Source organism: Suricata suricatta, chromosome 4, assembly GCF_006229205.1.
Source record: "Suricata suricatta isolate VVHF042 chromosome 4, meerkat_22Aug2017_6uvM2_HiC, whole genome shotgun sequence".
Lineage (NCBI taxonomy): Eukaryota > Metazoa > Chordata > Mammalia > Carnivora > Herpestidae > Suricata > Suricata suricatta.
The window spans coordinates 154,029,339-154,054,128 of NC_043703.1; the positions used below are offsets into that span (position 1 = coordinate 154,029,339).

Consider the following 24,790-nt stretch of genomic DNA (forward strand, 5'->3'; position numbering starts at 1 on the left):
CAATACAAATTCGATAATCAAAAATATCTGTGAGTGAGATGCCAGGAGACTAACGTCTAACATTCAGTGGTTAATACTGCTCTAAATTAACTGATGCCAGTTATTATTATTATTATTATTATTTTTGTTGCCTTTATTATTTTTCTTGCCTTTATTTTCAGAATTCCTGTTCTAATTTTGTAGGTCACCTCATGAGAACAGACAGGGCATAAATTCAGTAAGACAAGCCAATCTGTTTTCAAAATATTTCAACCCCATTCACTCATTAATTCATTCACCCATTCATTCATTCACTCACTCATGGATGCATTTATTCACTCATCCAACTTACCCGGACTATTAGCACCAGGCCTTGTGTTATCTTTTGCATGTACATCGTCAGTCTATGAAAAGAAAACGATAAAAACAGGGTGGAAAGTGGGTAAGTTAGGATTCCTTTTTTTTTTTTTTTTTAAAGGGAAAGCTGTTTCCTACTTTAGACATAGACATATGTCTTTATAGGATGTGGGCAAAACCATTGTTCTGACTCAGAAAAAGCCTTTATTAACTAAGACCAATCCATTTTAAATGTAACAATAAAAAATGCAAAGGTGGCTCTTAAAATATTGTATGTTTACCCTTATTTTATAAAGGTAAACCTAAGATCAGCGGGAAAAATCACCAGATGGGCACATGAAATTGATTGTTAGGAAAATAAGGAACCTCAAGAGGACACCAAAATACTACTAAAACTGGCAATCATTGTATCTGAAATTAGATCTATACACATAATCATTTATTTACAAAAACTACATCGAGATGATCATAAAAGTAACTCTTGTGGAGAAAAAAATGAACGTTGAGCCCATCACTTAGTCTATGCCCTCAAGGCCTGAACTCTCCCGGCCAACGTGCTGGACTGGACTGCTCTCTTCTTAGGTTCAGTATCCAGCTGGAAGAATCACTAAGAGCCCAAGGGTAAGCTAGTTTATGAATGTCTTATTCTACACAAACGTTAACACTGTGCAATACTTACTCTAATGTGGTTTTTCCCCAGCCTTTCCCAGAGTCTGTCAGTTTTGGGATTCACTGGGACAACCACATGGTGCACGGTATCCGGAACGGAATCTTCTCCTTTTAAGTCAACCCATGTGGGAAAATGCATGATCTTCTCAGACAGCTTCTTTACATCAAAAGAGTGCAAAGTAGCAGAGCAAACAATCACCTAAGGAAACAAAAAATCAAAATTTAGCTAACCTTTTATAATGATTCCACCTAATGTGGGGCCCAAAGTATGTTAACCTGGAATCTAACAATGGTTTAACACCTGTCCCTAGAGCAGCAACTGGGGGCATGACTCGGGGCTGGCTGACCTCGGGGCTGCGGGCCCTCCCCGCCACGGAGACCACGCCTCAATTCCACGAGGTCTGGAGAAAACGAAGGATGATGAAAAGGTTTCTGAAGATCTAAAATCGTTGCTATGTATTCCCTCCCCTCCCCTTAAAGCCTCTACACCTCTCAAATTCTCCCTGGGAAAGAAGGGCGAGAAAAGTAAGAGTAATACTTTAAGAAATTATTACAAAGGAAACCACTGTTTTTCAACAGCTCAAGATATTTTCCCCTTAAAGAGAAAGCGGTACTCAATCTGGAATATAAACTCTACATGCTCCATAGAAAACAACAACTAAGAATGTTTTACTTATTGGCTTCAGTGACCTGATTTCCTCAAGTTCCCTTCTCCTTCATTTCCACGGACAGCTTTTAAGACTGTTTCTTTGTGGGTACTATGTAGTTAGGTAATGAAAATGTTTTCTACAGCAGTTAACTTAGTCAGAAGACACTAAGACAAGATGTAAGTGTAAAACAAAACAAAATAAGCATGAACACATAACAACTGTCTACATGTATCTTAAGATGTATTAGTCATTTCATACCTGAAGTCTTTTCCCATCAGAGGTAATCTGGGGAATCTGACTGTGAATCCTGTTTATAAAATCAGAGTAACCTTGAGAAAGAAGTCCATCCTGAAGGAGAAGCAAAGAAAGCTTAAATTTTTAAGTCCCGGGGTGCCGACGACTAAACCTTTCTGCTGTAAAGCAAATGTAGAAAGAAAATGGAAACAAATTTATAAGCATACGTATCCCCACCATATATCAGCGTGATTACTTTCTATCAGATAAATACAAATTACAAATGCAACTTTGAATTCCATGTAACTAAAATGTGAAAAAGGTGACAATAAACAATCCAAAAACTACAGTATTCTAGAATGAATAGGAGAGCTAGTAGCTCCTACCACACGTCCTTAAACATAGTATTTTAACTTGAAAAACTGAAAACAACAATCATCCCAGTGCTATAAAACTACCTCAACCCATTTTGAAAATACTTTAGAAGTGTCTCTAAACATTGATGTCCTTACAGTTCACATTTTGCAACCATGACATAAGGAAATAATTGTAACATGTAATTTGTGTTCCAACAAAGACTGCTATTTGGAGTAAAAAAACAAATCCACATATCTATTAACAAGAGTGGTTAAACAAACCATGAAGTATCCATATAATAGAGACTAGTCAGCCTTTAAGATCTGTTTACAAACCGGGATGTGAAATATTTATAATGCCACATTTAAAGGAAAAAAAAAAGATTCCCCAGATTCTACGTAGCTTGATTTACTATATAAAATATATGAACATAAATGGATCACGAATGAGTTGCATTTTTTCATCATTCTACATAGTTTTACCTCCAAAAACATACGCAAACATTTTTAAAGCCTGACTATATTCCAACATACAGCTTCATCCAGGACCAGGAATCTGACTTGGGATAAGTTCAGCTTTCCAGTCGACACCAAGTCGTCCAGTCTTCCCGGGGTGCCGACGACTATGTCGACCTGAAACACGCCAAAAGCGACACCTAGTGAAAACCGCAGCGCTATCACGGTCACCACAGATCAGCAACCGACAACGGTCTACTCACAGTGAAAACATGCACACGGAACCAGACAGTCAGCTCTAGATTCAGAGAAAAGGGGCTGTAGATAATGCCCTATTACCAACCTGTATTTGGTGTGAAATTAATGTCAAGATTTTAGTAGCTGATTTCAACATCATTAACTGTTATATATAGTCTAGCATATAAAGTTATATATATATGTATGTATCTATATATACATATATACAGTCTAATATATAAAATAATTTATCAAACTACATACAGTTTAATATGAAATATATAAATATTTTCCAAGTGAAAATCAGATAATCTTATGGGAACTCTGAAATCAAACCAGGATTCGACTCCCAGCTCCACCGTTACCCAGCTGTATGACCTCAACCTATTTAATTAATCGCTTCTAGTTTCAATTTTCTCTTTTCTGAAATCTGCTTTGCAAGACGGCTGTGGCAACTGAGAGATGAGCTACAGAAGGCACTTGACGCCTAGCGCGCCAGGTGCTCAGTAAATGTGGTTCTAATTAATCACAATGGTGCTCTGACCACCCCGGCACGCAACCGTAATTACTCCTTGTCAAGGGCTTGTGAAGAACAGGCACCGTGCTAATGCTTCACAAGTGCTGTATCATCTCATGACCACTACAGAAAACACGACGGTTTTTATTCCTATTTTTAAATGAGGAAACTGAAGTTTAGAACACTAAAGCCATAAGAATTTAACTGATACAGCTCCTAACTAAGTACCCAAACTAAATTTCAAACTCAAAGTCCAAACCAGAGAAAAGGTCTAAGTCAAATAAGAACAAGTTCTATTTAACTTTTAATTATAAAAACTTTCAAATATACACAAAGGGAACAGAATAATGAATCCCCACATCAGTACAAATAATGAACGTTTTCCCTTCACACACACGTCTTTAATAAGCTCATAGGTACAGTGATCGGGAACATGGGTTTAAAGGAAGGTCTACCAACCAGTCATAAGATCTTGGGCAAATGACTTAATGTTTAGTACAAGCCCTCTTCCTAGTCTGTAAAAAATGGAGAAGAGCATCATTTCAGAGGGCTATCATGGGAACTGAATAAAAAAATGTAGGTAAGCATTTAGCTGTGTTTGGTCCCGTCCTAGAAAGCAGCCAATAAAGGCAGACGGGCTTTAAAGTGTATATGTGGATTTATGTGTGAGTACAAATATTACATCAAACCATTCAATAAATTAGACAATTCAAAACAAAACTTCTACTTCATTAATAGGCATGAAAACTCACTGCTATCCTTCACTTGTTTTGTCCACTGTAGACTAAAAACGTAATTTTCTCCTAACAAATTTATCATGGGAGTCTCATTACTTCAATATCTCACAGACACTTGAAGAAGCAGAATATTGTGTTGGACTTTTAATTTGAACCAACAGAGGCATTTATATTTGCATTAAAAAAACCTGACATTTCTGAAATGATTGTTTTATCTGCATTGATAACAATAAGCAAATCTCAGTTCAAGGTAGAGATTATTGCCTGAAAATATGAAGATGCAGTTTATCAAGAACCAACTCTGTGCCAAGCTCTGTGACAGGGGCAGGACACAGCAGTGAACAGAATATCATTCTGATTCTGTATGCAATATCTCTTTACTATAAGATTCCAACCCACATGTGAATTTCCTCTCTTGTCTATTTCAGTAGTGAAAATCTACATGAAAACTCACTTTACATGAAATGTAGACACTAGGTTTTAAAAAAGGTAGGCTAAATTGGAAATATTTCTGTAACTTGTGTAAGAGCACCAAGCACCCCTCCAGGCCTCAACTGCCCAGGCTGCCTTACTGTGCAGTTCTAAAATATTTTTTAAATTAAATAGTTCTACTCTCTTACTCCAATTTTAGTATATGTGCTGCCGAAGCGAGCACTACTCTCTTACTCCAAAGCTGACTTCTGGCCCAGCATAAGACACAGCACAGGGCTGGGGCCGAGCCGGAGGTGCTGGGAGACAGTGCGAGGAGAGAATACGGATGGAAGGAAGGGCAGAGAGAGAACCGATTAGAGCCGCTAAGTAGAATGGATGTAAATCTGGTCAAGAAAGCTACAGAATACCGCTGCCTTTACTTTGCCATTGAATTTGGCCAGTGCCGAATGTTAGATGACTGACAGAAGCATATAGGATTCCCTAAAAGCTCTGCAACTGTAAAGCAGGAGTTAAGAAGCTTAGTAACTTATGGGGAAAATGGATTTGGGTTTGAGAAACCAAGAATGGGAATGAACATATGAAATCTTTTTTTGGTTTGTTTTTAAGTTTATTCATTTATCTCTTCTGAGAGTGAGCGAGGGAGCATAAGCAGGGGAGGAGCAGAGGAAGAGGGAGACACAGAATCTGAAGCAGACTCCAGGCTCTGAGCTGTCAGCACAGGGCCCGACATGGGGCTCGAACATACAAACCATGAGATCATGACCTGAGTCAAAGTCAGATGCTTAACCAACTGAGCCTCCCCAGCACCCCAAACATATTAAATCTCTTACAACCACTAAAAAATATAACATAGCAAATAAAAAACCTACCAAAGCAGTAATACTGTCTTAGAGTAGTATTAACAAGCCCAGAAATAGGATTCCTTGCTTTTAATATGTCATCCCAGGTCAAATCTAAACCATTCAGCATTACGTTTCATTTGAGAGGGACACCAATGGAACTGGAGGAAGTGGACATACTTCCTCACTGTGACTCAGTATCAGGTGGTGTAGATTAAATGATAAAATATTTAGAGAAGGAAATGGAAGAGAAATCTGAAAGGAGCAAGTTATTTCATACACATGAAATATTTTATGAAGTCCTATCTATATCTGGCTTCCCAGAATTGATGAGCACAGCTAAGAATATCCCAAGCTCTTCCCCATAACGAGCATCACTGTCTTAGCTCTGTCCTTTGTAGCCGGCTGCCGGAGCACGGTCTGACACTCCCCTTCCCCGCATCCGGCCTTCTCTCCCTCCTCCTGGAACCACACTGCATCATTCTTCCCACTTCCTTTACGTCCCTGCTGCAACTTTTACATGCTCTGCAATCCACTTGGTCTCCATTTCTATTCTTAACTCTACCTGCCTCTTTCTCCATTATCCCCAAAAGAAAGGATCTTAATTCATGAGAAAGCAAGAAGGAAATCCTAAGGAGCTCAAAAGGTAAATGAAGGAAACAAAATCCCAGATGCTGAATTTTGCACATGGGGTTTGGAAGTGTGGACACGCTCTTGGGAAGAGACAAGACCACACTGCCAAAATGACAACCCGTAACGCAACCTCTTAAGACCGAAAGTGCAACTTACCCCGTTCTCCAAAACAGAGAGCTGATCTCGGGCGGCGACGCCTCCAATTATCAGAAGCTCCCTGAAATAAATAGCATCATGACGATGTAGAAAAGGATTAAAGCTTGCTTCATTGTTTGACTGGACTTGTATCCATTTCTCTTCAGAGGACACGAAGGTTGAGTACGTTATAAAGAATGTACAACAAAAGCCTGGAGAAGCTGGGGAACCAAGCCCTGCATTCCCCGCAGCGGCGGGCGTGTGAGGGAGGCTGCAGCGCGGGCCCGGAAAATGTCTCCGGAGCTTCCTGTGTTAGGAAAACTCCTGGCGCTCCAAACTCCACTTTCAGGCTACCTTCTTACATGTTTGTGGTTCTATGTGCATAAGATATCTCTGTAAGAATATATAAATATGAATTTTTAAAAGATGCCTCCAGGTAGGATAACTAAAAACTGGGAGATGAAATGAAAGGAGACTTACTTTTCACCAGATATTCTTTTGTATTGTTTGAATTTTTCTCATTCCAAATACATTTTTTTTTAATGTTTAGGTTTAAAAAGATCACCTTATGCCAGGGCAGTTCTATGGGGGAGGGGGGACAGTCTTTTCAACAGATGGTGCTAGAGCATATGGATACACACATGCAAAAGAATGAAATTAACCATCTTTTTTTTTTTTTTTTTTTTTTGTGAGACAGAGAGCACGCTAGCAGGGGAGGGTCAGAAAGAGAGGGAGACACAGAATCTGAAGCAGGCTCCAGGCTCGGAGCTGTCAGCACAGAGCCCGATGCAGGGCTCGAACCCACAAACCATGAGATCATGACCTGAGCCGAAGCCGGACGCTTAACCGACTGAGCCAGCCAGGCGCCCAACGTCTTTTTTATAGTAGACACAAAAATTAACTCAAAATGAATCACAGACGCAACTATAAGATACAAAACCATAAAACTCTCTGAAGAAAACAAAGAAGTATATTTTCATGACCTTGGGTAATCCCACGTCCCATCCTACTCAACTGCAAAAACAAAAGCAAAATATGAAAACCAGATAAATTGGGCTTCATCAATATTAAAAACTTTTGTACTTCAAAGGCATTATCAAATTAGTGAAAAGAATCCCACCAAATGAGCAAAAATATTTGCAAACCATATAGCTAATAAATAATATTACATGTGTATCAGAACATATAAATAACTTATAACTCAACAATAAAAAGACAACTCAACTAAAATATGGGAAAGAATCTGGACATTACAAATGGCCAATAAGCACAAAAAAAGATATTCCACATTATCAGCTATTAGGAAAATGCAAATGAAAGCCACAATAAGATACCACTTCACCCCCCCGAGGATGGCTATCATCCAAGTAAGAGAGAAGTGTTGCTGAGGATTTGAAGCCAATGGAACCCGTGTACGCTGCTAGCAGGAATGTGGAACGGTGGGGTCACCTAGCACACAGTCGGAGGGCTCCTGAAAACACCATACGTGCAGCTACTGTATGTATGATCCAGCAATTCCACTCCTCGGGACAGACCCAGGAGAAGTAAAAATGACGTCCACACGAAAACCTGTACGCTAATGTTCACAGCACAGTGGCCAAAAAGTGGCAACAACCAATGTCCATCGACTAAGAAATGGACAGATGGATAAACAAAACAGTGGCACACGCATCTAATAGGATACTTTTTGGTAATAAAAAAAGAACCAAGCACGGATCAATACAGGCTGCATCATGAACACATCCTGAAAACGTTACGCTGAGAGAGAAAAGCCAGTCATAAATGAGCACATATCTTCCAATCCCATTCATGTAAAAGGTCCAAAAAAGGCAAATCTACAGATAAAAAGTAAATCAGGGGGTGCCTGGTGGGAAGGTTATGAGGAAATGGAATGGCTGCTAATGGGTACAGTGCTTCTTTTGAGTGTGATGAAAAGGCTCAAACATCGGTTTTGCTGACAGCTGCACATCTCTGTGAATATAACAGGAATAGAAGCAATCTGTACACTTTAAGCGATGGACTGCATGATACGTGAATTAGACCTCATTAAAGCTATTCACAAAAAGACGGTTTCTTTTTTTCTTTAGATGTTTATTAATTTTTTAAAGAGAAAGAGAGAGGGTATATGCACACACGCAAGTGCAGGGCAGGTGCAGGGGCAGAGCAGGGCGGAGGGAGGAGGAGTGGAGAAAGAATCCCAAGCGGCTCCACACCCTCAGCACAGAGCCCGAAATGGGGCTAGAACGCATGAACCGTGCGAGCGATCATGACCTGAGCCGAAATCAAGAGTTGGATGTTCACCTGACGGAGCCCCCCAGATGCCCCAAGACTGTCTCCTTCTTATAAAGCAAACAAAATTACTTTCTGATGCAACCAGGTAACTTTAAGTCAGAAGTATCTGTCAACCATCTTCCTTTGTTTATTTTATTCGTATTTGATCAATCTTTTAAAAAGTACAAGAAAACACTAAGAAAGTAGAGGACAGGGTCTCTGTTCTGCAGGATGGAATTTGTTGAAGTTGTCCAGAATAAGGCTTTACCTAAAGAGATACCAAGTGAGATTTAGAAGATGATGAGAGAGGAAAGCTGATTACTCTGCTTGGAAATACTGGTGACTTGGGATGAAATAAATCCCACACACCTGAATACAGGATGCTAACTCCTGTAACCAACAGGGAGGTCATCCGTCAGATGCCCGTGCCCAAGCAGAAGGAGATGTGATAGTCTGCACAGCTCATGCTCATGAACTCCCGGGGATGGTGTGAAGGCTGGCCTGAGAAGTTCAGCACAGTGTACGGCCTGCTGCTGGCCTGCAGGTTTCTCAACAGGTTTGACATGGACAAGACCTATGAAGGCCAAGTAGAGGCCACTGCAGATGAATACAACGTGGAAAGCCCCGATGGTCAACATGGTGCCTTTGCCTGCTATCTGGACGCAGGGCCTGTCAGAACTACTACTGGAGATAAAGTTTTGGGGGCCCCAAGGGAGCTGCAGATGGAGGCTTGTCTATTGCTCACAGGACCACATGATTCCCTGCTTATGATGCAGAGCAAGGAACTCAATGCAGAACAACATCAGAAGCACATCATGCGTCAGAATGTTGCAGATTATACGGGTTACCTAGTGGAAGAAGATGAAGATACTTACAAGAAACAATTTTCTCAACACCGAAGAACAATGTGACTCCAGATACAATGGAGGAGATGTGTGAGAAAGCTCACAGTGCTATCCAAGAGAATCCAATCTACGAGAAGAAGCCTAAGAAAGAAGTTAAAAAGACGGGGTGGAACCGTCCCCAAATGTCCCTTGCCTGGAACAAAGAGCAGTAGCCCAGAAGAAGGCAAGCTTCCTCAGAGCTCAGAGGCGGGCCGCAGAGGGCCAGTGAACCACAGATTTTCCAGGTAAAGACAATAATAAACTTATTCACCAAACAGCTAAAAGAAAGAAAAAAGAGAGAAAGAAAGTAGATAACCTTAACAGTCTTATTAATTTTATGTCTGATTAAAAATTGGCTTTTTGGTTTCCTAGCTTCACCTTGTGCAATTTAGATAGTAAAAGTAAACAACACAGAGACTTCTAGCCTATGAATGTCCATGATCTCAGCATCTTCCCTAATCACCTCCTGTATCAGAGCCGTTACGTTTCCTAAATCTGATAATACCAGATGTCAGAATGTCTCTAAAAGGATCATCTAGAAGAGCTGCCATTCTTTCTCAAGAAAACAAGAGTTCTAATTCCCCTTCCCTCGACATTCTGATTTAGTACATTCAGGAGAAGACCAACAAATACCTCTGTATCATTAAATAAGGCCCCAAAGTTCCCAGGTTTGGAAACTATGGTCCTAAATCTATCATTTCATCTCCTATAATGCTTGGCTCTTATCCATAATCCTAATCAGATATATTTATCTGTAAAAATGTAGCAGAATACACACACCCACACACCCCAATCTATGCTTGTGTGCAAAGCACTGTAGACGGGAGGAATATAAAAGAACAGCCCCTGCCTTAAGCAGCGTAAAACTGAGGATGAGCAAAGCTGTGCCTATTTCAAACGGGCCACCGCACATGACGGTGTAAGGGGTCAGGCCCACAGGCAGTGTGCCTAAGGAAGGAGACAGGACTGGGCTGGTCCACTTAGGTCAGCTTCGCAGATGGAACTTGCACTGGGTTTTCAAGGAAGGCTCATTTGTACAGAATACCAAAATGAGCAACCTACAATTTTACCATCTAAATAAGTAAACTGATTCTAGTAGTCATCTTCCCTCCAGTCCCTGCCCATAAGCATGTTAACCTTTACACGTAATTGTAGCAGAAAAATCAATTCATAACAGCATTTTGCATTCACCCCAAAACACCCCTACGAATTCCGAGGCCCTTCCACGAAGCAGATGGCCTGGTTGTGTCCCCCATCGCGTCCCTAAGGCATTTTACCCAATGTGTTTTGTCCTCTCTCTCCCTTCCACACCACCACCACACGCCCACACTTAATTGTGAAAGCAAAAACTTTCTCATTGTTAGTTCCTGATCCCGAGCCAGAGACTTCACACACAGTAGGTATTCAAATAGTTCCCAAATGAGCGACATCATCAATCTGAAAGCAACACTAGGAACTACTTCACCTCAAAAGTTGTGTCAAGTCTAACTTATCCCTGAAAAGGTTTAACGTGGAGGACGCATCAGTGTCACGAAGACGGTCCTGCATGATGTCAACAATCCCGGGCTTCTGAGATGGACAGTAGTGACGGTGGCACAACCTTGACTAAGACAAGAACCACCGAACTGGACCCATAAATGGGGAATTTTATAGTGTGTGAATTGTTTCAATAAAAAAGGTACTTAAAGCAAAATAAACAAAAAACAAGTGACAAATCAACTCACAGAGGAAGCAGTTTATAAGGTATGGCCTTCCTCAAAACAAGAGGGACTGTCACTGAGCAAGAAGCTCCCGAGCCCACTGCGGAGGTGGTGTCCCTGCAGCGCAGGACGAGCCCTCTGCCCGGGGACAGAGCGGTCGGCGTGCCCGAACGGAAAGTCCTCGTCCCCGGGAGGCAGGCTGCACTCAGCGCCCCCACGCTGTCTGCCAGCACGTCACAGACAGTGAAACACCCTCCATGCGAATGCAGTGACACAGCTAACACCGACCAATGTGCAGGGAGCCCAGGGGGCTCAGCCGGGGAAGCCTCCAACCCTTGCTTTCAGCTCAGGTCACGATCCCAGGGTTGTGGGATCAAGCTCCGCATCGGGCTCTGTGCTGAGTGAGGAGCCTAGTTGGGATTTTCTCTCTCCCTTTTCCTCTCTGCCCCTCCTCCACCTGTTCTCATTTCTCTCTCTCAAAATAAACATTTTCTAAAAATTTAATTTTTACTCTGATATTGTTCTGCAAACCATCACACTTCATGGAAGAGTAAAATCCCCATTTACTTTTTAATTGAACTTATAAAACAGGAGTTTTATACAATAACGAATTGCTCCTATAGATCAAAGTTAAATCATTACACACTCACACCTGTGCTTACACAGGCATACTGAATTTCTACCTCACTTTTTTCTATTTCACTCTTTTTCCAAAACCCCTCAAACCTAAAAACAATAGGCATCTGAGCACAAAAGGAAGCTTTACCTTAATTTAGGGTTATCAATATATTTCTTAAACTGCTTGACGTTATTCAGAGTCTGCTCGGCTAACTCTCGGGAGGGCTCGACGATGAGCGCCTTCGGAGCGTTGGGGAGAAACTTGGTCTGCGCCACCTGCGCGTTCCCTAAGAAAGCAAACGGTGGAGCACGCTCAGATCACGCCTCAGCCCTTGTAAAGCACGAGGGCAAACATTCCCATTTCAAAATTCTGAATAGCAGCTGTCAAAAAACAGAGATGGTCATAAAACAAAGCTAAGATTCCTTAAAGAATCTTCTTTAAATTTACTTGGAATAAATGCAACTGGTTATAAATGTTTTGTGATAAATGAAACGCATTTACTTCAAATAACTGACCCAGATCAGGCAGCAGAGTGGCTAAGAGCATGAGCTCCGGGCTCGGACGGCTTGGGTTTAAATTCAGTTCTGCCACTCACTCGCTGGGTGTGACCCTGGGCAAGTCACGTCAAGTCCCTACTCCTCGGGGTCTTGTCTGCAAAACGGGAAGGGGCCTCCTTACAGGGCTGTGAGCACTGATCCACATAAAGCCCCCGACACGGCGCTGCGGCACAGAGTAAGCACAGTCTAGAGACATCAGGCATCGCCATCACGAGTGGGTTCCCCAGGACGCCTACGCTGAAACCGAATCCTTGGGAGTTTACGAACCCGGTTTTACTGACCTGCTACATAAAGATGTGTGATAAACCAGCAAGGGGAGCACATGTGACCCACTCCCTACGGGAAGCCTCGGTCCCGGGCCTGTGGCCAGCCTCCAGCCGTGAAACTCCCCCCTGGCAGGGCTGATACCTGTGTGCTGCGATTTGACAACACAACCATCCGCGGCCTTGGAAATGGCAACAAAACCGTCTTTTGGTGGAAACTTAAATTCTTCTTCACCGAAGTTAAATTTTAGTTCAGCATTCTAGCATTGAATAAAGGAGAAAATGAAAGTTCTTAACCTACTGGCAAACTAACCAATACAAGATAACGCAGATCAGAGTGGTTTATAATCATAGCAACATTGTTCTAACTACCTTCAAAACACAAGCAGGAAACAGGGCTTGGTTCTTCATATGTGGTGGTATTTCAAATGCCAGACCAAGGTCTTTTCCTAAAAAAAAAAAAAAAAAAAAAAAAAAACGAGAGAGAAAGAGAGCGAGAGAGAAACCGAAACTGTCAGAAAAGGACTTCCACACCCTCACACCTACCAACCTAACTGCATTCACATTTTCGGGTCCTGTTCCCATGGATAAATCGTGCTACCTCATGCCAAACTCTTCACTTTTTGACTTTACTCCGAAAAGTGCCCTTTCTGGCCCTCCATTTCTAATCACTCCCTTCCTCCTGGACCACTTGCAGCAGACGCTTCAACTAGACCCCACGGCACCCAGACGCGCTGTAACAGCTCCCGCCTTAAGTCACAGACGGCCTCCTCAATCCACAGCTTTCTCTGTTTACCTTCGATTTTTTTTCTCTTTTGTAGTAAAACTCCCCAATCTCCATTTTCACTGTGTCACTTCATTTCACCCCATTCTCTATTATTTTTTTTACATTAACGTTGTTTATTTTTAGAATAAACAGCAATCATACTATTTCTTTTGTATGTATTTGTAAGGTGGTTTGCACTTTAAACATGAAATAAACATTTTCTGGTATCAATAAGCACAGATCTACACCAGGAAAGACTCCATAGTATATTTACATATAAACAATATGTAAAATACGTAAGCTACTAATGTAAATTTTGCCTGCATATTTACATGTAATTTACATGTATTGTAATTTATTTAACCAGTGGTCACTTAGGTTGCTTCCAATTTTCTGCTCCTCTATCTCATGTTGAACAACTCCATGACTGGTAAGTTAGGGATGCAGTCTCTCTAGGCCTTGACTTCTTAATTTTTATTTATTTTTATTTTTTTTTTAGAAAAGTCAACTTTCAAGAATGTTTAATTTCTTCTGTAACTGTGACTGTTCTTCCTTATGTTTCATTTATTCTATGTATTCAAGATTTCTGATTTTACTCTTTGTTACATACGTTTTTGTTTAAATAAAACCCCATTCTCTATTAAAGTGACTCCTCGTCAGGCTCCCCCAACTCACCCGTCACACTCACTAAAGGAGGCGCTTCCCCAGCTCGTCAGTGATACCCACTTGCCAAACCCAGCAGTTAGTTCCCACCCGTCCCTGTCCCAGGTGCACCTGTCAGCAGCACTGGACACAATCTGACTAGTCCCCCCTCCTTCAGATACTTTCTTCACCCGGACGGCAGGACCTCAGTCGCTCTTGCCTCTGCTGCTGGCTCTTCGCCTCTGCTGGATCCTCCTCAATTTGCCCGCCTCCAGCCACAGAAACAGCCCGGGCCTCTGGTCTCTCCTGTCCTTATCTACTCACTCTCTAGCCGATCTCACCCAGTCCTCCAGCGTTAAATACCATCACTGAGACAGGTCTCCCAAAGATGGAGCTCAACCCTGACCCTCCTGACTTACACATTTAACCACTCAGATGTGCAGCAGGCAGCTCCAATTTAATTTAATGCCCCAAATAGAAACCCCAGCATCCAAATGGCTCCCTTTCTACTGCCACCACCCTCACCACTCTGTTTTTATTTTTAATAGTTTATTGTCAAATTGGTTGTGCTTCTCCCCACAAGTGCCCCCCACCATGGCCACTCTGTTTTTAACACGGAAGCCACAATAACATTGCTAAAGATGCCAAGTCTCTACTCAAAACCCTAATGGCTTCCAATCTCACTCAAAAACTTTGCACCACAGCCTGTAAGGCCCCATCCAACATGGCCCGGCCTCACTACCTCACGACTAACATTCCGCCAGCCGTCTCCACACCCAGTGTCCTCCAGCCCCACTGGCCTCCCTGCTGTTACTCAGATACCTCAAGCACACTTTTATCTCAGGGCCTTTGCATTTACTGTTCCCTCTGCTTGAAACTCTTGGAAGATTTTGCGCGGCCCACCACCCAATTCATTTGGATTGCTACTCACATGTCACCTCATCAGAGAAGGCTCTTCTGACAACTCTGGATAAGGTAGGACGGCCCTGGACTGTTGCCACCCTCCATGCCCTGACCCTGATCACAATCTCCTTCGGGGCACTTGTTCCCACCTAGCAGGTTGTGCGTCTGTCTCTCCCCACCGGTGGGTAAGCCCCACAGGAGTAAACGTGTTTGTCTGCTCCATCTCCTACTTTACCTTTAGCACTTCCCAGTGTGCCTGGCATAGAGGGAATGCTCAGTAAGTATTGGTTCAAAGGAAAGACAGGGAGGGAGAACTGAGGAAGAGCGTAAGGGAATTATAAATCATAAATATTTGTTATCATGTATCTTCTCTCACAAGACAATCCATAGAAAGCTTACCATTCTTGGAGAATTTGACATGCCCTTTATCTATATCTAGGTAACATCCGATGGTATCATGCATAGTGAATTCCTAGAAAAGCAGAAAGTCAAGTGCAAAATCATAAAGCAAAAATCATAGTTAGAAGTTCACATACAGCTACATCAAAAGTACATGTCAATTCTTTAAAATAATTCCTTGAAGCTCTAATGTAGGTGCTTAAAAATGCTATTAGGGGCGCCTGACTGGCTCAGTCAGTGGAGCATGTGACCCTTGATCTTGGAGTCGTGAGTTCAAGTCCCATGTTGTGTATAGAGATTACTTAAAAATAAAATCTTTGAAAACAAAACCACCAAACAAAAATGCCATTACAGTACATCATGTGTAACAGCAGAGGCATCTCAACAGGCTTTTTAGAATCAATAGGATTTCCAGGCTCATCTACATTAAAAACTAGATTCACGATTAGATTTGCATGATCAAAAACAAGAAATGAGAAGAACATATGCATTGAAGCCAAAGACAAAATAAAAATGGATGAAAACAGAAAAGTAATAGACTTTGGAGAGGCTAATAAATAGCCTAAGGGAAAACTATTTGTCTCATTTTGTAACACTGCTTCACTGAAGTCCAAATCTGAACCTTCTGTGGAAAATATTCAGAAAATCCACTTGAATTTGAGGGCCACTCTGATATCCCAGTCATGTCATAGGTGATCAAGGAAGTACACAAGGGAATTTAGTGATGCTACAATTAGGTGGAGAATGCAACTCACCTCGCCATAATTATCAAACTGTTTGTTATGGGACTTCTTTCCTGTTCCGCCAAAGCCAAATCCAAACTTGTCAGTACCTAGATTTTAAAATGTGTGTTACTTATGCGGTTAAGAAAGAGCTAAGTGTAAAACTCAACACTCCGCCCATAAAAGAAGCTCATAAATCTACACTCACTTGAGGCACCTGTGCAACACTGTGTAGACACTTGTTCATGCTAACTTTCCTCTGACTTCACTCTTATTCTTAACCTTACTCCTCCTCATTTCATACAGACATACATTTCATACAAATAATACATAACTGTTACAGTTATGTATTATTTCCAAGTCTTGGAAATATAAATTTTGTATGGTTACACTTATTATTTTGCTCCCCACCGTAATAAAATGTCAGCAATCCACAAAGATAAATCCGTACATTCAGTTTCAGAAACGCTTACCGAGGTCTAAGGAGGCCTGCATGGAAGACCACCCGACTCTGCACAGTCCTTGGTCATGACAGGACACTTCATAGTAGTGCTTCCCTGCAAGGGCAAAAGACTTTGGTTTGTGCACACCTCGGATTCCTTTACCACACAGCCACTTTCCCACTGTGTCTGAATTACTGTTTGTATGTTCCAAGCGAAGAACTGTCTACCTTTCTGTAAAGCAGAAATCTTTTCAGACCCTCACTGAAAGCTCCGCCGGGAGCGTTCGTGCATGAATGCATTACGTCACAAGTGGAGCAAGGACAAGAGCTACGGCGATACCTGTCGTCAAGCCCTTGGTCGCTCGGCACCCGTGCCACTCCTTCACTTCTCTGCTTTGACAACAAAGACCGTCTGACCCAATTGCTGGAGTTGAGAAAAATGCAGAAACCATGTCAGTGCAATTATATAAATCAAGCATTTGATCTCACCAATAATTCTTTCACTTGTTGCAATGTTCCAGACACTGAGATTTACTGATCCTAAGTAATAAGATCCTCCCTACAAATAATCACCCTTCTTCACCCCTGGAAGGCCCTGGCCATGGGGCGGACTAGTTTCTATACTGTCACCTGTTAACTCAGATGAGACTTTACTGCATCAAGTCTGGAAAGCAGTGAACCCGGCACCTAGTCTCTCTCACACCGATAATGTAGCCGCATCACTGACACAACTGTGTTTAGACAACCATTCTCTAGAGTCTTTTAAAGTGGGCACTCGGAGGTGATGCAGCACTCACTTATCTATACCTACTGCTCTCACTCTGTGCTTAAATTGGAGCGTGAGCGAATACACTAAAAGAAAGACAGGTACTATCGCTGGCTTGCTCCCTGATCCATGGATCCAGAGACTGCAGAAAGCAGGGAGAAGCCCAAATAAATAAACCTGTGGTCGTCCTTTGCGAATATGAGGAATGTACTAAGTGATGTTCTATATTATACCTCACGGTCAGTCACAGTGCTTTAATATTAGTGCTTACTGGCTCGAACTAAAGCACATGGCCTTATTTGTCCTGGAAAGACACTGTAACTTCTGTCCCGGCTCAGGCTGACGAGGCATATGCCCTACCTGAACTCAGAACAAACCTTCAAGAAAGGCACCTCCTCACACATTTTACTTCACTCATCAGAGATTAATTCAAAGTATAAATTCTTACTCATGAGGGTACTACATTCTAGAAGACTTTGAACTTCTTAAAAAGTTATCTAAGCAATGGCAAATCCTTAAACTGTCTATATTTAAAATTCCTTACGCATGTATACAGGTATAAACTTTATGTAAACTAGAAATCACATGGTGGAGAGCAGCAGTTTGGGTGTTTTTGTTGGTCTGTGTGGGGCAGGATTCCTCCTGCTCACCGGTGGAACTCCTTCAAGTCAACACTGTTGTTCTGCCTCATTCTCTATAATGGCCACTCAATGGGGCTCGGATGCCCCTCGTCTTTGTTAGCCAATCTCTGGGCAAGAGTCACATTCATTCTTGTCAGTTTTTACCATTACAAATAATGCTGCTGCGTCAAACAGCTTAGTATGTAATTCCTCACATACTGGCGCTTGGATTCCAACGGGCTAGACCTCCCAGGAAGTATACACATATTTTAAATTTTAATTGGTAATGCCAAACCGCTTTCCAGAAAGGCAATAATTTGTTAGGTTGGTTATCACTCTATTCGATTCCCGCCAATCAGATGTGTATAAAACAATACCTCACTGCAACTTTAATTTCCATTTACCTACGCTCTATAAGCATTATCTTTGAACGTTTATTATCATTTGGATTTGCTCTTCTGTGCACTGCCTATTCACATCCTTTACCCACTTTTGTTATTGGTTATCTTTCTTACCAGAATAGGTGACTTAATATGTTATCTACACGAGAACCCCTCACCAGTTTATAAGTTTTCTGTATCTTTCACCAACATTTCAACTGTTCTTTCTGTACAATTTATTTTTTTATCTATTGACTTCTTTCTGGTATCTTTTCCACATATATTTTTAAATATGAAACAAACACACCTCTATCTTTTACAATTTCCAATTTTCCTATTTGGGTGAGGAAAAAATCTATCCACTTACCAAAAGCAGATCCTCTGTCATATGGGTTCATTTGCCATTTGTTGAGCACTAAAAATAAGTTACAAACATTAGACATTGAAAATTCTCTAAAAAACAAACCAAATATTTTATATACCTTAATTCTTCTAGATTTAATACGGTTTTACACATTATTTGGAATGTATAAGTAAAAACTTTGCTGTTTTTATTAAAGGCAAAATTGAAAGTGAAAACTGACACAAGTCAAAGGCAATAATCACAGGCCTTCTGGGCTAAAACCTTTTCTCCTCTCTTCCTTCACTGCACTTCAGAGTAGATGGTACTGATTCTTGTCAGAACTATGCACTGATAACAATCAAGTGTTTGTAACTAAACAACTTGATTATAATCATAATGGAAATAATTGATCAACATATCAGGATCTAGTTAAGTATTACTATCATTAAAAAAAAGTCCTCTATTTTAATTAAGTCAATGTCACATACAAAAGTCACCTTTTTTCCGTCCTCCCTTACATGAGATCATTTTCCTTTTCTAAAACATCTTAATAGTCAATGGATAACCAAAGAATTGTAATAGCTAGAGAACTCTACATGTTTTCAGACCCAATTTCCTGCCCAGTATAGAAATCTTTCCTAAATTATCTGTGGTCAAGTGATATCTATAATCTGCTTAAACGCTCTGATGGAGAAGCAACTTTCTCCTGAGGCTCTCTCTTTCATTGTGGGCTCAATTGAGTAACTAGTGAGTATTTAAACAGAAACCTTCATTAGGTTATTTCTAATTAGCCCTGCTCCTTTCTAGAACAATTACTTCCTCTGCAGATCCCTTCAATGATTTAACAATTATCCCATCGCTTTTTAACGGGTTTCTCTGCATTTAAACATCTAGTTAGTTTCTTGATCTCCTAGTTCAAGGCGTCAAGACCCGACTCGGGCTCCCATACTAATACGGCAGGGCCTGCTTGGGATTCTCTCTCCCCCCTCTCTCTCTCTGCCCCTTCCTGCTCAGGCCTTCCACAGGGAAAAGAGGCATGTGTTTTCCCTTTAAGATAAGAAAGGCGTCCAGGACGTTAAAATATAAAGTATAAATTTTAAAGTCAGTTTCTTATGTTTAGTCTCATTTACCTGGAGATTGGTCTTTTACTAGGATTTCTGGTCCTGTCTGGGCGGTGAACAATCTTAACATCAATTTCCTCAACTGTAAATTGTATTGCTTTTGTTAAATGGTTCTAAATTTCATTCTACCTTGAGTAACTTATGGTTTTGTTAAAACTTTGACAAAATTTATTCCATTTTTTAAAGTCACATTTGTTTCATGATACAAAACAGGATTGTGACATAACTGCAGGCTTATTTGGAGATAACAGTGTTGCGTAGTTTATAGAACGAACTCATTTGTAAAGGAATTGTGAGGTAATGGATTTGAAATCTTTAGACTGTTGGCCTACTGGGAAGTCGTTTCAGAGCTTGTAATAACTGTAAACCGTCATCTATGAGAGATGGTGACAAGGAGAATGGGGTGGGCAGAAAGGTGGCAGTTTCGAGTGTCATGGCCTGTGAGGAGCAGACCGATTCAGGATTTATTTACTTGAAATGCTTATTTATTTTGAGAGAGAGAGAGAGAAAGAGAGAGAGAGGGAAAAAAGTGTGAGTGGGGGAGGGGCAGAGAGCAAGAGAGAGACACAGAATCTGAAGCAGCTCCAGGCTCTGAGCTAGCTGTCAGCACAGAGCCCAATGCAGGGTGCGAACCCACAAACCACAGCTCCACAACATGGGCCGAAGTCCAATGCTTAACTGACTGAGCCCCCCCAGGCACCCCTGAGAGGGACAATCTTTCACTATTTATGCGGTAAATGACATTAAGTAACCCCGATTTCCAAGGCAACAAATGCCAACACCCCTCCCCCCAGATACTCACCTCCCATCTGTCAATGCCAGGAATGAGAATTAACTATGTTTATGCAAAAAGGAATTACCACTATGTAAAAATTACCTGAAGCACCAGTTTTAATTGTTGTTTTTCCTTTTTTGCCTTCCTGTTGGTCTTTCAGAGTCTCATAAACTATCTGGATAACTGGAATACTGAAAGCCTGTCAAAGAAACCATTGTTCTCTACATTAGTGTTCAGATATTAATGAGTTTGCCAATCAACGTTATAGAAGTTATGCATACACATTAAATAACTACATATTCCAAACTGCTACTCTAACTGCATTTGCCCAAATCCAAAACATCAGCAAGGTAACAAGAGAGTTGATTAAATGAAGGAGACAGGAGACAGCTGATGGCCCAAAACAATGGACAGTGGGGACCTGCAGAAGGAGCCTAAACCAACGTGGAAAAATACCTTCCAGTCTGATGCTCGGCTTCTGTGGTTCAGGCCAACAGGGGAGCAACCTCTGTTTTCAGCCCCGTCATTATAAGCCTTGCGTTACAGCTCAGAAGGAAGTGCAAGTGCAGAAGATGCTGTAACTCTGTGTACAACATCAGTTTAAAACTGTGCTCCTCTTAAAGGTATACTCTTGTAGGTCTTATTTCAGAATCAGCCGGCAACAAGAATACCACTCTCGGTGGCACTGATTCCTTAATTTTTTTTTTGAAGTGTTTGTTCATTTTTGAGGAAGAGTGTGCGTGTGTGCACGTGGGTGTGTGGCAGAGGGGCAGAAAAAGGAAGACAGAGCATCCCGTGCAGGCTGGGTGCTGCCAGCAGCGAGCCCGACGGGGGGCCGAACTCGTGACCTGAGCCAAAGTCAAAAGCTCAACCAACTGAGCCCCTCAGGTGCACCTCAATCCCTTACATTCTGGAAAAGGTTGTTTTATTAAATATTTCAAAGTAAAAAGTGTTCAAACTTACTTTAAAAATTAACTCTTACAAGGGCCTGGATGGCTCAGTCAGTTGAGCGTCTCTTGATTTTGGCTCAGGTCATTATCTCATAGTCGTGAGAGCCACACTGAGCATGGAGCCTGCTGGAGATTCCCTCTGCCTCCCTCTCTGCCTCTCCCCTGCTCCTGCGCACGTGAACTTGCACCCTCTCTCAGACTTAAAAAAAGTAACTCTTACAAAGTAGGTCAATTTAAGTTTATTACTTACACCAGTTTTTCCACTTCCTGTTTCTGCAGCCTAAAGAGAAAAAAAGTTGATTTTATAATTTAAGTTCTCAATTAAAAAAGTCAAATTAACATGATACTATGTAGAAATCTTTAAGACGTGACTAGCTACCGTTACTGTCACAGTGCCTCCAGATGACTCCGGTTTCTGCAGTCTCGTCACTTCTCCCCCATCCCTCGAGCACCTGCTCTCCTCTCTTTTCGCACTGCTACCATTCGAATCCAAGCCCTCATCATCCTAACCCAGATCATTACAGAAGTATCCTACCGGTATCTAATCTCTGAGCCATACGATGAGCTGACTACCAAATTAGTCTTCAGGAACAGTTATATCTAGGTGACAGAGCTCCACTTAAACACGTCCAATGATCCCCATTGCCAACAAATACCGATTCTGTAACATGATACTTGAGAAAGAGCCCAAACAATATGACCCACTTTGTACTTCCCGTCTTATCCCCAGTTATGCCCCCCCGCCCCACGCACAGTTTATGCGACCATCTAACTGAACTACTCAGGGGTCACCTCCTGCACCCTCCTACTCAGTGCTTTTGTTGATACACTCTCTACTGCTAAGATTTTCTCTTTCATCTTTCCTTAGTCCAAAATCTATTTCCCCCAAGTAGAGCCTCTTGTATGACACGGATCTGTGCACCTGCCGTTCTGTGCTGCAGGGCTGAGGCTTCTCAGGAGTAAAGAGTGCGTCTTATCCACCTTTGTGTTCCCCGCAACTGCACCTCAGTACTTCGAATACAGTATACATATCCTGCGTGTCTATGAATAAAAGTAATTTGGTGAAGGTACTTTTCAAGCCTAGGGAACTCTTAAAATGGTCACAAACAGCCCCAGAACTGTGTCCTCAACTCAGAAACGGCTCACACAATGCGAACATACCATAAGTACATCACCGCCTCCTAGGATCAACGGGATAGATTCAGCCTGGATATCAGTTGGGAGACTAAAAGAATCATATATTGAAGGATCTTAGTTAGTAAAGAAAAAAAATCACTTTAGCTAAATGAGTCATGTTAAACTATAAATCTGAAAGAGAATTTTATTTGGTAAACAGCACCAATCTTTTCCAACTAAAAATATAACAAAACTTAAAAGGAAGCTTTCTAGAGAATCATTAGGAAAACCGAATTTTACTTACCAACTAGACTGAAAAACATTTGATAAAATCTCTAGCAACTGCGATTTAAATTACTGAGCGCTGTTGTGGCAGCCCGTTCACGTTTTATGTACTTACAGCCAATCCATCTCTTCCACGGCTTGAGCAATCTCCGGCATAACACCCATCTCTGAAAATAAAACATTCATTTTAAGAAATTGAGCATACTAAATTGAAGTCATATTGCTCTTAAAAGGCCTGTTCAGAGAACAGGGGAAAGGCTTTGAAGCACAGCCCTGCTTTAGTACCTCCGGCCTCCGGCCCTGTTAAAAGAGTGTAGTTTCGGAGAAAGACTTGCGTTCACGACTCAACTCTCACTTACTAGCAGTGTGACCCTGGCGCGCTCCTCAGCTTGCAAAGCTATAAGCCTGCTTTCTCCACGTAAAACCAGACTAAGAGTATCTGCACTGGAGAGCTACAGCAAGATTAAAGGTAAAATATGTGATACATAGACGTCACTTGATATACAGTAGCCACCAGCGAGTGCCTCCTCCCGAGGATGAGTGAAGACTAATGGAGCAGACTCAGAGAGAAGGTTCTCTTGACCAACATGTTGTTTGCTTCACCTAGAGATAACGTGGAACTTATGTACCTTGACTATCCAAGGGCCATGTGATTAGCCTCAGCAAACTAAGTGAATGGACAAATAAATGAAGAGAGACTCGCACTTACTGGCAGCCAGACTCAAACTCCCGCTCATTGGAAAGGGAGGGGCCCATGGTGAAAACTCGGGGAACCAGGAAATCACAGTTGAAGAACTACTGTTCTCAATAGTTCACATATTTGAGTAACTCATTTTTAAAACCAGTACTAAATGAATACATTGGGCTACTTCTCACTGAATTTTGTCATTTTTGTCATTTATCAAATGAATTGTAGAGCCACACATGGATTAGTTAGTTGGGCTGTGTAAAACCTCTCTTCCAAAAATAATAATAGAATCCCAAGCAGGCTCCACGCTGTCAGCGCAGAGCAGGATCCAAGGCTCAAACTCACCAACTCTGAGATTGTGACCTGAGCCGACATCAAGAGTCAGACCCTCAACCGACTGAGCCACGCAGGTGCCCCAGGACGACTTCTTGTTCCGTTCTGATCATGTTCTCTGCATGTTTGCTTTGAAATGTTTTCTCTACATGTAACACCTGAATATTTAGGGCAAAATAGAAATATTCGTGTTCTGTGATTCTACTTGCCTTTATTTCATACCACATACTCTTCTAGTCCTTCGCCCTAATGCTCTGGAAATTCCTGCATGACTCCGAGAGAAGTGGACCTAATAAGATGACAATCTGAAACTGCCCTGTACACCTGGGCTCTAACGTCTGGATCCAGGACTGCTGGGCAAAGAGAAACAGCCACCACTCTGAATAATTTCTCCTTGTCTCCTATTAGGAGAGGCAACGACAACAAATCAGAAATCGTCTCTCATGACCAAAGGTGTGTTACTGCTAATGTTCTTCTAGGTGTAGGCTGAACAAAGTACAGCACTGCGTTTGCTGTATCTGAAGTCATCTTAACAGCTTAAGCACATTAAAAGATAACAGGCCTCACTTGATACCTATGTTGCTACATAAATTCGCCACCTTCCGTGTATATATAAGGCTTCGTAAACTGGATGTAAAAAGGAGGGCAGGGAAGACGGGAAAACGATCACTCCTGGGTTAGATCAGCCACGTCAAATTCCTGTTTGGAATAGAGGAGGGCATCCTACTGCAAATTAAGAACACATGAGTTTTCAAACCGCAGGCTGGGCTAGTGTGTCCGCAGATGAATATGCTTCAACGTGTAACGTTAATGTCGCTGCAGCAGCGTCTAACGACAATAAGGATCAGGGGTGCGCCTGGCACCTTTCGTTTTAGAAAGGCCTGAGAAGACTGGACAGAGGCGGGCCGGGCCCGTCCGCCCGGGCCCTCCCCACGCCGCGCCGCTTCTCGGCCTGGCCTGGCCCCGAGCCGGCGCGGGCAGAGGAGGGCTCCCGGGAGCCATTGCCACGTCCGA

At 41.9% G+C, this 24,790-nt stretch overlaps 1 protein-coding gene and 1 pseudogene across 1 annotated transcript in view; one reads left to right on the forward strand and one right to left on the reverse strand.

Annotated features, from left to right (window-relative positions):
- Nucleotides 1–22,923, reverse strand: part of DDX1 (DEAD-box helicase 1) — a 31,764-nt gene extending 8,841 nt beyond the window's left edge. The window contains exons 1-17 of the mRNA XM_029938270.1: nt 22,871–22,923; nt 22,516–22,579; nt 21,605–21,634; nt 20,507–20,603; nt 18,533–18,580; nt 16,740–16,823; nt 16,431–16,514; nt 15,991–16,067; nt 15,236–15,308; nt 12,898–12,974; nt 12,671–12,785; nt 11,853–11,991; nt 6,253–6,313; nt 2,780–2,878; nt 1,914–2,003; nt 1,016–1,204; nt 332–383 (exon numbers count right to left, since the gene is read on the reverse strand). Coding sequence (XP_029794130.1) covers nt 332–383; nt 1,016–1,204; nt 1,914–2,003; nt 2,780–2,878; nt 6,253–6,313; nt 11,853–11,991; nt 12,671–12,785; nt 12,898–12,974; nt 15,236–15,308; nt 15,991–16,067; nt 16,431–16,514; nt 16,740–16,823; nt 18,533–18,580; nt 20,507–20,603; nt 21,605–21,634; nt 22,516–22,579; nt 22,871–22,920 — 1,429 coding nt within the window. The 5' untranslated portion in view covers nt 22,921–22,923. The remainder of the gene's footprint in view (nt 1–331; nt 384–1,015; nt 1,205–1,913; nt 2,004–2,779; nt 2,879–6,252; nt 6,314–11,852; nt 11,992–12,670; nt 12,786–12,897; nt 12,975–15,235; nt 15,309–15,990; nt 16,068–16,430; nt 16,515–16,739; nt 16,824–18,532; nt 18,581–20,506; nt 20,604–21,604; nt 21,635–22,515; nt 22,580–22,870) is intronic.
- Nucleotides 8,725–9,615, forward strand: LOC115290398 (annotated as a pseudogene).
- Nucleotides 22,924–24,790: the final 1,867 nt, after the last annotated feature.